This window comes from Chrysochloris asiatica, unplaced genomic scaffold (genome assembly GCF_000296735.1).
Source record: "Chrysochloris asiatica unplaced genomic scaffold, ChrAsi1.0 scaffold00112, whole genome shotgun sequence".
NCBI classification, from domain to species: Eukaryota; Metazoa; Chordata; class Mammalia; order Afrosoricida; family Chrysochloridae; genus Chrysochloris; species Chrysochloris asiatica.
In genome coordinates, this window is record NW_006408630.1 from 6089326 (window position 1) to 6103624 (window position 14299).

At 35.8% G+C, this 14299-nt stretch overlaps 1 protein-coding gene across 3 annotated transcripts in view; it reads left to right on the plus strand.

Moving 5' to 3' along the window:
* GRIA2 (glutamate receptor, ionotropic, AMPA 2) overlaps positions 1-14299 on the plus strand; it is a 255319-nt gene that overhangs the window by 159126 nt on the left and 81894 nt on the right. For all 3 annotated transcript variants that reach the window (XM_006867917.1, XM_006867916.1, XM_006867915.1), the window contains exon 4: positions 3076-3272. In XM_006867917.1, coding sequence (XP_006867979.1) covers positions 3076-3272 — 197 coding nt within the window. The remainder of the gene's footprint in view (positions 1-3075; positions 3273-14299) is intronic.

Genomic DNA, 14299 nt, shown 5'->3' on the forward strand with positions numbered 1-14299 from the left:
GTTTCGTTCTGCTGTGCATGGGGTCTCTATGAGTTGGTTCCGACTCGATGGCACCTGACAACAACAAATACCTAAGATATTGATATTTATGTGTTCCATTTTATTTTTGACAATTTCCAATTGTCCTAGGTTTATACTCCATACATTCCATGTTCCAATTTTCAATGGATGTTTATAGCTCTTTGTCTTCATTTTGAGTTGTGCCTTATCAGCAAATGAAGGCCCTGCTGGCTTTACTCTCACTGGCTTTACTCCATTCAAGTCATTAAGGTCAACTCTACTTTGAGGAGGCAGCTCTCTCCCAGTCACATTTTGAGTGCCTTCCAACCTGAGGGGATCATTTTCCAGCACTATATCTGACAGTGTTTCTCTGCTATTCCTAAGGTTTTCAGTGACTAAATATTTGGAAGTAGTTTGTCACTCTTTCTTCCTAGTCTGTCTGGAAGCTCATCTGAAACTTGTCCACAATGGGTGACCCTGCTGGCATTTAAAATACCGGTGACATAGCTTTCAGAATCACAGCAATGTAGCAGAGCAGCTCCCTCGCTGCAATCTATTGAAAGTCAGCCTTCGACACAAGGACAAGACTTCAACACATAGGTGGTATTAAATTCTTGCACTTAGAGGTACATAATCTCTGGTTGTTTTTCTTCTGTTGTTAGCAGAAATTGATGATTGTTATACTGGTTAATTAATTTGACAGGTGTTCTAAGATGATTATAATTTGAAATATGTATTCCTTCACCATTTATCAGCTTGGGTATTTCTGAAAAAAAAAAAAAAAAAAAAAGGCTCCTGGTGTGGCGCTGTAGGAAAAGTAGTAGACTGCTAACCACAAGGTTAGCAGTTCAATGCCACCAGCTGCTCTTTGTAAACCCAATGTAGGGTGGCTATGAGTCAGAAATGACTCAACCACACCAAACAACAACAACAACATTTCCCAAAAGAAACCTCCCTTAGGTTATTATTATTATTTTGAATACAGTTCATACAGGAAAGGAAAATACTTGCTTTCCATCTCTTATTTGCCAGTTTTCAACATAATGAGGTTACTCTATAGCATCCTTCAAAGGCAAGCACATATTTAAAAATATATATAATTATGAATCCATGGATTGAAAATATTTTATGTACTTTGGTTATTTACAGTGATTATATTTACTAATATTCAAATTATTCCATCTTCTTTTAAAGCCATTCTCTTCAAATTGAGTACCTTGACAAAATGCAGACAGTTTTGGATAGCTTCCTACCAATCTGGTATCACCAGATGTTCTAGGCTTATTCTTGTACACTCTTCAGCCAATGTTTGAATCAGTAAAAAAGTTTATTGATGTTTTTCAGGTTGAAAGACTTTACAAAAAAAATTTAGAAAGGCATAAGTCATATCATGGTAAATGAATTAAGTGAAATTTAGTTCATGACCATAAGTTATACATAAAGAGATGTTACATGTTAAGCAGCTCCCATTTTGTCCAGGTTTGGTGTGGTGTGGCACTGTGGGTTAATGCGCTAGTCTGAAAAGTTGGTTTGAACTTCAAGGTTGGTGGCTCAAACTCACCATTTGCTCCTTGGAAACCTTATACAAGGTTGTTATGGGTTGGATCTGACTCGACAGCACTTAATAACATAGGAAGATGCACATTTTGAGAAAACCATAGCACTTTCTAGAATCAGAAATATGATATGATGACTCTTGAAATCTTTTGAGGCTTGATTTTGTGTTATACTTGATACTATTAATAAAAACCAATGACTCGGAATTGATGGACAGTAGTAGAAATGATGTGAAAGACCAAGAGATATACTTTCCTAGCTTTGCCTTCCAAGAATTAGATCTCTTTGTTCTTTTCCTTCTCTGTCCTAGATATGAGATAATATATAATAAATTAAAAATAGGCATACAAACCTTGGATGATCTATGTTTGTCTTTGTCTAGTTTTTACTCCTGTTTAAGACTTAAATAAATGAAAACTGGTCATAAAGTCAGCAGTTCAAACCCCTTAGTTGTTCTGTGGGTGAAAGATGCAGCTTTCTATTCCTGTAATTATTTACAGTTTTGGAAACCCTATGGAGATTCAAGTCAATGGCAGTGGCTTCTGATGTTGTTGTTAACTGCTGTCGAGTTAGTTCTGACTCATAGCGACCCTGCACAGCATTTCCAAAGAGTGACTGGTGAGCCTGAACCACCAACCTTGTGGTTCAAACCAACCTTGCAGTTCAGCACATGAAGCCACAACAACACACCAGGGCTCCTATGATTCTATAAGTAACATAAAAACTTAAAGTGGGTAATAAATAAAATCATTAGTAACAAAACAGTAAAATGGTCTTTTAGAAAGTAAATGTAGCAAATCTGTTCTACAGAACTGTTAACTAGTTGTCTAATAGTGAACATTTTTATTTCTATGGGATTAATCCCAGTAACAAAAAATTATAAAGCTATAGGTTGAAAAATAAACTGCTAATTAGAAAATAATAAGAAGAAATATGAAGGGGTTCCAAAAAGTTCATGGAAAAATGGAATTAAAAGATCATGAACTTTTTTTCCGCAAACCTTTGGAATTCCCCTCATAGAGCAGCTTGTATATATGTTTGACTGTTATGCTTACACAGGCTCACTTAGATTCATCTTGCTGAAATCTAACCACTTCAGATATGAATACCAATAATATAATATTATATACATTAAGTACATTTTTTTCATTCTATAAGAGAAAGAAACTTTTAAAATAATGACTTTTGATTTCTCATAAACAATTTTAAGGACACTACAACTTCAATAACATCCAGAAAAAAAAAGGTACCTATGAAAGCTGAAGAAAGGGGCTATGATTTTCTGACAAATGACTCATTTGCCCGGAACAATGGCATATCAGTAAAAGAATTTCTAATGTGAAATAGGAATAAGAAGATATTGAGAAAGATCAAAGCTGGAATTATGCTTAGATTGTCAACATTCCCTTACTTTATAAAAAATACCAGCCTTAAAATCATATTCACTGGCAATTTTACAAAACAGTTCAGAGCAGTTCAAGTATGTTTATCAGTCATCATTTTTCTCTGCTTTCTTAGGCTTATCAACACTGCAGGCTGTGCTGGATTCCGCTGCAGAAAAGAAATGGCAAGTGACCGCTATCAATGTGGGAAACATTAACAATGACAAGAAAGATGAGACCTACCGATCACTTTTTCAAGATCTGGAGTTAAAAAAAGAAAGACGTGTAATCCTTGACTGTGAGCAGGATAAAGTAAACGACATTGTAGACCAGGTTTGCCATTCTCTGTTGTCTAATGCTACCAAATATAGACTATGCTTGCAATGTCAGCATTGGCAATGAGTACTTGTGTAGTGGTGCTTGTACAGCAGTTTTTACATTATGGTTTACGTAGGATGCTGCAAAGATCATCAATTAAATGATCTCTGGCTTCAGTTAGCCATAGCAGATGGTCTTCAATAAAGCTGACACTTCATAAGATCATTAAATAAACATAATGTACAATTACTGACTTACATTTTACCTGATAAGTATTGCCCTAAATTTTGATATTTTCAATTAGAAGTTTTAAAATAAATTTTGTTGAAGTCTTTTGTTATTTTTAGGTGCCATTGAGTTGGTACCGACTCATAGCGACCCTATGCATGAGAGAACTCAACATTGCTTGGAAGTCTTTTAGAGATTACAAAGTAGATATAGATTAGTACAAAACAACTCTGAGTCATAGTGAAGAGTAATTCATTTTCTTTGGAGATAACGTGTTTGATTTCAAACATCAGAACACTGTATGGTATAATTTATTGCCTAAGTGGATCTAGGTTTCCAATAAAGAGCATGTGTTTATTTTTCCATGAGGTAATTTTTCCTTCTTTAAACAAGATCTGTGTCACTATAAAAACATTAATCTGTAAAAAATGTAGGAAAGATGCATTTAAGTTTTGTTTGCAATCTGAGAAGTTAAACAGATGAATCTATTTGGCCCATTTGAAAAGAGTAACATGATACCAAAGATAGAGGTAGCTTTATCTGTGCTCATTATATCAGCATGCTTCATTTAAGATATTTCACGAAAGGGTACTGATATAGTATTAGTCTTATAATAAGAATAAAACAAGTTATATTTTGCAGATACGGTAAGGATGATGGTTAAACAGTATTACTGTTAAATATGACTTATTGTGTAAGATCTTCTTCTTTAAGTGTTTCTCATCCAAGTTTATATATGGATATTCATTGTTATGTTCTGTCAAGTTGGTTCCTACTCATAGCAACCCTGTATAGGGTTTCCAAGGAGTGACTGGTGAGCTTGAACCACCAACCTTGCGATTCAAATCAACCTTGCAGCCTAGTGCATTAACCCACAGTGTCACACCAGGACTTGTTATATAGATATTGCTGTTATTGTTAAGTGCCATTGAGTCGATTCTGACTCATAGTGACCCTGTATAGGATTTCTGAGGCGTGGCTGGTGAGCTTGAACTGCCAATTTTGCAGTTAAAACAGACCTTACAGTCCACCACATTAATTCACAATGCCACACCAAGACACCATATGGATATAGATGTATCTATTAGATCTATCTGTCTGGTGTGGTGTCTGGATTGCTAATTGAAAGGTCAGTAGTTCAACCCACCAGCTGCTTCTTAGAAACCCTATTGGGGTCACTATGAATCAGAACAAATTGGATGTCAATTAACAACAAGAACATCTGTATTATGGTCACTTCTAGTTCTTTGGACTAATGCTCATACAAGATTTGAAGGAAAGTGCATGTCTGAGCATGTATTCCATGGCTCTTCTAGCTTGGGGGAAAAGGGGATTCATTAATTTATGTAACACAAAACATTCTGCAAACATAAATGTTGATGAAATCTTAATTGATATATAACAAGATAGGCCCTAAAACATACACAATGGATTACTTATAAAATATTGAAAAACTGAATAAAGCTAACTTGTTATAAGAAAGAGGTAAATGTTGTATGTCAGAGAGGTGAAATTTTTGATAGAATTATCTTTATTCCCGTCTCAGGAGATGAACTCAGAGTTGTTTTTAACCTGGAGGCCTCTTGTTCAAATATGAACCTCAAAACCTCATTTGAATTTCATAGTAGAGTCTTACTAAAACTGAATTTTAATAATACTCATTAGTCTTTGGTTTAAAAACTTAAGTATTCATGACCCATCTTAACAAACAGTAGTGAAAACCCATATGAAAAATAACTCTATTTCTCAATTAAGAAGACAGAAAGTACAAAGGAAGTTGAGAATGTAAGGATAAGTCATGAAGTATTGCTATAAAGTCATTTGCTGTTGTTGGGTGCCTTCAAGTCAGTACTAAGATGTAGCAGCCTTATGCACAACAGAACAAAACACTGTCCGGTTCTAAACCAATCTGCAAAATAATTGCTGCATTTGAACCCATTGCTGCAGCCACAGGGCAAATCCATCAAGTTGGAGGTCTTCCTTTTCTTTGGCTAATCCTCCACTTTACCAAGCATGATGTCCTTTTCCAAGGACTGGTCCCTTCTAAAGATATGCCTGAAGTATGAGAGGTAAAGTTTGGCCATCCTGGCTTCTAAGGAACAATTTGACTGTACTTCTTCCAACATAGATTTGTTTGTTCTTTTGGCAGTTTGTGATACTTTTAATATTTTTCTCCAATACCATAACTCAAATGAATCAATTCTTTTATGATCTTCTTTATCCATTGTCCAATTTTCACTTGTATGTGAGGTTATTGAAAATACCATGGCTTGGGTCAGGCACACCTTAGTCCTCAAACTGACATTTTTGCTATTAAACACTTTCAAAAGGTTTTGTGCAAGCAGATTTGCCTAATGCAATAGTCTTTTTAATTTCTTGTTTGAAGCTTCCATGAGTGTTGATGGTTGAGCTGAACAAAATGTAATATTTGAGAGCTTTAATCATTAACCCATTTATCTTGATGTTATTTATTGGTCCAGTGGTGAGGATTTTTGTTTCCTTTACACTGAAATGCAACCCATACTCAAGGGTTGTCGCCTTTGATCTTTATCATTAAATGTTTTAAGTCTTCTTTGCTTTCAGCAAGCAAGACTACATCATCTACATATCATAGTTTGTTAATGAGTCTTCCTTCAATGATGATGCTACGTTTCTTCATATAGTCTAGCTTCTGGAATTATTTGCTCAGCATACAGATTGAGTAAGTATGGTGAAAGAAGACAACCTTGGTGCATGTCTTTCCAAAGTTTGTTAACGAGTCTTCCACCAATCATGATGCCACCTTTTCCTTCATATAGTTCAACTTCTCGAATTATTTGCTCAACATACAGATTGAATAAGTATAGTGAAATAATACAACTATAGTGCACACCTTTCCTAATTTTGAACCATTCAGTGTTCCCTTCTATTTGAACATCTGCCTTTTGGTCTATGTGCAGTTCCTCATGAGCACAATCAAGTATTCTGGAATACTCATTTTCCACAATGTTGTCAATAGCTTGTCACGATACACACATTCGAAAGACTTTGTGTAGTCAATAAAGTAGAGGTAAATATCTTCTGGCATTCTCTGCTTTCAGTCGTGATCCATCTGACATCAGCAATTATTATCCCCTTGTTCCAAATCCTCACCAGAATCCAGTTTGAACCTCTGGAAGTTCTGTGTCAATGTACTGTTGCAGCCATTTTTGAATTACGTTTAGAAAAAAATTTCCTTGCATTTGATATTAATGATATTGGCCCACATTTTCTACATTCTGTTGGGTCAGCTCTCTTTGGAACGGGCACAATTTGGATATTTTCCAGTCAGTTGGCCAGGTTGTTGTCTTCCAAATATCTTGGCAAGGATGAGTGAATGCCTCCAGTGCTACATCAGTTTGTTGAAGGATTTCAATTTGAATTCCATCTATTCACAGAGCCTTGTTTTTTACCAATGCCTTCTGTGAAGCTACAACTTCTTCATTATCATTGGCTCTTGAATATATGTTATCTCTTGAAGTGGTTGAACACAGACTATTTCTTTTTGGTACCGTGATTCTGTGTATTCCTTCTATCTTCTTTTGATGCACTCTGCATTGTTCAATATTTTGCCCATAATATTGTTTAACATTGCAAATCAAGGCTTGAATTTTTTCTCAGTGCCCTCAGCTTGAGAAATGCTGAGTGTGTTTTTCCATTTTGGGTTTCTAATTCCAGATTTCACACATTTCATTATAGTATTTGGCTTTGTCTTCTCGAGCTCCCTTTCAAAATTTTCTTTCAGTTCTTTTACCTCCTCATTTCTTTCATTTGCTTTAGCCTCTCTACTCTGGAGAGCAAGTTTCAGAATTTTTTCTGACATCCATTTTACTCCTTTCTTTCTTCTTTGTCTATTTAATGACCTTTTGCTTTCATCTTGTATGATTTTTTTGATGAGATACCACAACTCTTCTGGTCTTTGCTCATTCATTTCTAATTCATGAGATCTGTTCTTGAGATGATCTCTAAATTTGGCTAGGTTGTGTTCAAGATCATATTTTTGCTCTCATGGACTTGTTTTAATTTTCTTCAGCTTCAGCCAGACCCTGCATAAGAGCATTTGATGGTCTGTTCCACAGTCTGCCCTGACCTTGTTTTGACTGAGGATACTTAGATTTTCCACCATCTCTTTCCACAGATGTAGTTAATTTGATTTATGATTCCTACATCTCATAAGGTTCATGTGTATAGTTATCTTGTGTGTTGTTTAGAAAAGATATTTGCAATGAAGAAGTCGGTCTTGTAAAATTCTGTCATGCAGTCTCTATCATAATTTTTATCACCAAGGCCATATATTACAAAAACTGATCCTTCCTCCTTTTTTCAATTTTGGAGAGCTTGATTATGATATGTCTTGGTGATTTTCTTTTGGGGTCTATCCTTCCTGGGTTTCGTTCAGCTTCTTGAATGCTTATCTTTTCATCTTTCAGGATATTAGGGAAATTTTCTTCCAGCAGCTCTTCAACTATCTCCTTTGTGGTCTTCTGAGATCCTTCCTGTTCTGAGATTCTGATACTCTCAGATTATTCCTCTTCATGTTGTCCCACATGAATTTTAGACTTTCTTCAGATTTTTGTTTTCTTTTTTATACTTGATTATCTATCTTAGCAGTTTTGAGAGATTTGTCTTCCAGCTCACTGGTTCTGTCTTTCATATCTTCAGTTCTTGTCCTTTGCCCTCTCAGTGTATTGTCCATTTCTGATATTTTAAAAATTGTTTGGACTTCTTTTTGCAGGTTTTCAATTGTTTCCAATGTTATTTCTATCTTATTTGATTGTTCATGTAGCACTTTCTTGACTTCTTATTTTTCTCAAGCCCTTTGTGGAATGTTTGGATGCTCTTCAATATCACCCTCCTGAATTCCTTATTAGGCAGTTCCAAAGCCTGCCCTCCTTAGAATGGGAATTCTAGATCTAACTCTCACTCATTTGATTCAGTTACTCTATCTTGTTTCTGGACATGAACTGAGATCTTTGTTTGTTTCGTGGGCATTTTCAATAATTAGATGAAAGTATGTTGCTGTGTTACTAAGTTTTCTGATTGCCTCCTGATAGATGTGATGAGGAAATAGGCTTCCCTTTTCACTTCTTTTATTACTCAAGTGAGAGTAATTTTGGCAAGTGTTGGCTGTCTATGTAGTGTATGGAAGCTGGTATTGACTCTTGCCTGGATGGTGGAATTTTATAGTGTATTATTGTAGCTTGACAATACGGCCACAATTGCTGTCTCTTCTTGGATAATATAAAGAGAGAAGGAGCCATTGCAAGGTAAAAGGGGGACAAAAACAAAACAAAACAAAACAAAAAACCCCAAAAACTGTAGTAAAATAGTCCAGGTATTTTTCCTAGTGTGAAGCAGTTGACAATTAAGCAGATCCTTGTGCATGCACAATAGAAATCTCTGGGGTGGGGGTGGGGGTGGGAGTGGTGGTGGAGGGGGATGTGTCCACTTGCTCAAGCACTCGTTCTAGTCACCAGAGTGGAGGTGTGTGGACAGAGAAAAGGTAATGAGTGGACGAAATATTGTTTGCACCTTCATCCCTGACTATCAGTCAGGTCTATGCTGCTGTATTCGCTGTGACCTCGCAAGATGGTGGTGCCTTTTTCAAGATGGCTGCATCCTGCTCTTCCTCTTTTTTCCTAACCTTTGCATTATAATCACCAGTAATTATTAATATGTCTTGAATGTATATTTGATCGATTTCAGAGTGAAGAAGTTGGTAGAATTCTTTAATATCATCATCACTGAGTAAATTTGAATAATTACTGTATTAACTACTCTTCCTTGTAGGTGGATAGATATTATCCTATCATAGACAGCATTATACTTTCAGATAGATCTGAAATGTGATTTTTGATGATGAATGTGATGTCATTTCTCCTCATTTTGTCATTCTCAGCACAGTAAACCATGTGGCTGTCTAATTCAAAATGACCAATGCCAATCTGTTTCAGCTTACTAATGCCAAGTATATCGATGTTTCTGTGTTACACTTCATTTTTGACAACTTGTAATTTTCTTAGATTCATACTTTGTATATTCCATATTCTGACTATTAATGAGTACTTATAGTTGTCTCTCCTCATTTTGAGTTGTGAGCAAATGGAGTTCCATAAAGCTTTCACTCCATTTGTGTCATCACAATCAACTCTACTTTGAGGAGAAAGTTCTTTGCCATTAGTATTTTGAATGCCTTCATAACCTGAGTGACTCATTTTCCAGAATTATATTCTTGTGGTCTTCATCATGTTTGAGTATTCAATATTCTGGTGTTAACTGACAATGTTCCACTATTGTTCATAAAGTTTTCCGTGATGCAATATTCAGAAGTAGTCTGTCTCTCCTTTTTCCAAGTCTGCTTTAGTCTGGAGGCTTAGCTGAAAACTGTCCACGATAGCTGACTTAGAAGGCACTTAAAATACTGGTGGCATAGATTCTAGAACCACAGCAGCACACAAGCCAACACTATATGGCAAGCTGACAAATGAGTTGTGGTATAATCTTTAAAAACTTTTATTTTGTTAGACATACACATCAAAATGTGAAGCTATTGTTTCTCAACATAGACGCCATCAAAGTTTTATGCACTTCTGAAAGCAGTGTTTCCGTCTCTTTAGTGGCTCGAGCTGTGTTCTCTTTAAATATTGTTTAAGTTTAGGGGACACAAAGAAGTCTGAAGTCACAAGATCAGAGCTGTAGGGTGAACTCGGTTTTCCTGTGGAACTCTCTTAGGGCAGCCCTTGCTACCCTTAAAGAATGAATAGGTGCATTGTCCTTATGGGGAAAAAAAAACACAACAACATTCCTTGGTTCCACTTTCTTCTACTTTTTTCACCAACACGATTTTCAATTTCTTTAAAAATTCTTATTCAAAATGCATAGAATACTTTGCTCATAAATCTTACTTTTATTTTCATGAGACTCTGAATGTATTAAATTAGTTAATACAATAATAAATAGTTATTGAGTGTCTCTTTTGTGTCTGGAATGGGGGATACAAGAAACACAAGAAAAATTGGTTTTTATACCTGATAAATATGTTGTTCATTAGGGAAGAAAAAAATATACACACACAATAGTACTGTATCACCAGTTATAATGCAACATGGCTTTTAGAAACATGCAGAAGTATGATCTGAGAAGAGTTCACATAGGGGGTGATATCTGAGCTGACATGGATTTAATGATTTATTTCTTTAGTAAATTCTCTAAGTGTCTAATATTGAGAGGTTACAATGGAGCCAATGAATTTTGCAAAGTTTTTTTTTTTGTTTTTTTTTTTTCTTTTTACCACAATATCATCAGTTCAAGTTCACCAGCTGCTCCTTGGAAATGATGTACGGGTGTTGCTATGGGTTGGAACCAACTCGACAGCACTTAACAACAACAACAACTGTAATACTAATTGTTTAATTACTACTCTTTTTTTTTTTAACTACTTTAATTCTTAGTACTATAATACTGAGTGTAAAGCAAAGATGTGGTTTGTATACTTGACACCAATTTTTATAAAGAAATGGCACTATTGAATTCTCACATACCTCCTTTCTTTCAATGTACATTCACCTCAAGTAGGGACTACTATTATCACCATTTCAACTATGTTGTTGTTATGTGCTATTGAATCATTTCCGACTCATAGCAACCTTGTAAACAGTTTTCAAGGAGTAGCTGGTGAGTGTGTACTGGTGACCTTGAATTTCAAACTGACCTTACTGTCCAGTGCTTATCCTACATTGCCTCATATTCTTTCTTAATTCCAGAAGGTAGACGTGATGGATTCAGAAATTAGAATGTACACTATGCAGATCCAGCAGATTACAGTAGGAAATATGAGAGCTATAATCAAATTGATTCAACTGATGCTAATGGATTTTTTATTCAGAAGTATACCTTTTCTTAAGTAGTCTCCCTTTAATGTGGAGAGGGTTCAATGTTTTTGAAGACAGTCTACTTGTTTTCTATTAAATAGGTTAGAAAGCAATGTAAGACCCAGTTCCTTTCTAAACTGATGTCAACCTCAAGCAAATGGTAAAATCCTTCCTAGAATTTTGCTCTTGCTCTTTAAGTAAGTGTGTTGCATTGGAGCATCTGACTACCTGGGATGAGGGAAAGTCAGGAGTCTTTCAGAAAGACCTCAGGAAGTAACATTTGTGCAGAGATTTGTTAGGCCTAGAGTCAAAGATCATGGTGGTGGAAGGAAAGTTGTATATAGAAGAAACCCTATGTAAAATCTTGAGGTGACAGGAAGAAACATTTGTGTGCAAAAAAGTAAAACTGTGGCTCTTATAAAATGTGGAAAAAAAGGTATGTGGAGAAACCTGCAAGGTGGTTGAACTTTGTTGCATATTAAGGATTTGTTTATTACGCCAAAAGAAATAATAAGCCACCAAAACAGTTTAATCAGGGAAGTGAACTAATGATATTAAATTTTGTCAATAGATCTTGCATTCTAGGCTTTCCATTGGTGTGAACATTGCCTTCAAAATAGAAGTTACATTTGATTATCTAAATATTAGGAGTATAGTAGCATTGCCATTTCACCTATTTCACCTCTCCTTATAATTGACATTGTTGTTGTTGTTAACTGCCTTCAGACATATAGTGACACTGTATAGGGTTTCTGAGAAGCAGCTGGTGGGTTGAACTGTGACCGGTGGTACTCACTATAGTGTTGACCCATAGAATTCCTATAATTGATAGGGACAGGTGAAAAGTCAAATTGATTCAATGGTGTTCAAAGTCGTTATGAGCATTATTAAGATGATAGTTTATTTCATCATTATTTTGCATAGCTTTCTGACCAAGACTTGTGGAGGAAAAGAAACAGTTTTCTGATATGTGTTACCTCAAATTGGAACTAATAATCCCAACTTTGAACTCAATTACAAACATTTCAAATTTCTTAAGACAGAAAATATTTTTTAATATGTACATATGAACTCATGAGAATTATTTTCAAATATAAGTGTTGTTGTTCATTTCAAATACTTTCTTTGAACCTCACCAGATGGAATACATAGAAATCAAATTGACTGCATCTGCAGAAAGAGACGATGGAAAAGCTCCATATCATCAGTGAAAACAAGGCCAGGGGTAGATTGTGGAACAGACCATCAATTGTTCATATGAAAATTCAAACTGAAGCTGAAGAAAATGAAAACAAGTCTACGAGAGCCAAAATATGACCTTGAATATATCCCACCTGAATTTAGAGATCATCTGAAGAGCAGATTTGAGACATTAAACACCAAAGACCAAAGTCCAAAAGAGTTGCGGGATGACATCAAGAACATCATACAGGAAGAAATCAAAAAGTTATTAAGAAAACAAGAAAGAAGGAAAAGGTCAAAATGGCTGTCAGAGAGATACTGAAACTTGCTTTCCAGTGTAGAGATGCTAAAGCAAATGGAAGAACTAAGGAGGTACAAGAGCTGAACAGAAAATTTCAAAGAGCAGCTCGAGAAGATAAAGCCAAATATCATAAGAAATGTGCAAAGATCTGGAGTCAGACAACCAAAAAGGAAGAACACGCTCAGCATTTCTCATGCGGGGGGAACTGAAGGAAAAATTCAAGCCTTGACTTTTGTTATTGAAGGATTCTCTGGGCAAATTATTGAATGATGCAGAAAACATCAAAAAAAGATGGAAGGAATATACAGAGTCACTGTACCAAAAGGAAATGGTTGATATTCAGCCATTTCAAGAGGTAGCATATTATCAAGAGCCTATGATACTGAGGGAAGAAGTCCAAAGTGCATTGAAGGAATTGGCAAAGAACAAGGAAACAGGAATTGTTGGAATAAAAGTTGAAATCTTTCAAGAAAGCGAGGTGGCACAGGAGGCACTCACTCATCTCTACCAAGAAATTTGAAAGACAACTATTTGGCTGACTGATTGGAAGAGATCCATATTTGTCCCCATTAGTAAAGAGGTGTCCCAAGGGAATGCGGAAATCATCAGACAATATTTTTGATATCCCTTGCGAGTAAAGGTTTACTAAAAGTAATACAGAAACGGCAACAAGCATACATTGACAGAGAACTTCCAGAGGTTCAAGCTAGATTCAGAAGAGGCTGTGAAATAAGAGATATCATTGCTGATATCTGATGGATCTTGGCTGAATGCAGAAAGTATCAGAAAGATGTTACCTGTGCTTTACTGACTACGCAAAAGCTTTCGATTGTGGGGACCATGACAAGCTATGGACAACATTGCAACGTATGAGTATTCCAGAACACTTGATTGTGCTGTTGAAGAATCTGTACATGGACCAAGAGGCAGTTGTTCGAACAGAACAATGGAACACTGCATGGTTTAAAATTAAGAAAGGTGTGTGACAGGGTTGTATTCTTTCATCATACTTATTCAACTTGCATCTGAGCAAATAATACAAGAAGCTGGGTTATATTAAGAAAAGCGTGGCATCAGGATTGGAGGAAGACTCATTTACAACCTGCGATAGCAGATGATACAATCTTGCTTGATGAAAGTGAAGAAGACTAAAAACATTTACTGATAAAAATCAAAGAGCACTGCGTTTGGTATGAATTGCATCTCAATGTAAAGAAAACAAAAATCCTCACCACTGGACCAATAAACAGCATTCTTATCAAGAGAGAAAAGATTTACATTTTCAAGGACTTCATTCTTCTTGGATCAACTATCAACACTCATGGAAGCAGCAGTCAAGAAATCAGATGATGTATTGCATTAGGCAAATCTGCTGCACAAGACCTTTTTAAAGTATTGAAGAGCAACAATGCCAGCTTGAAGACTAACATGAGCCTGATGCA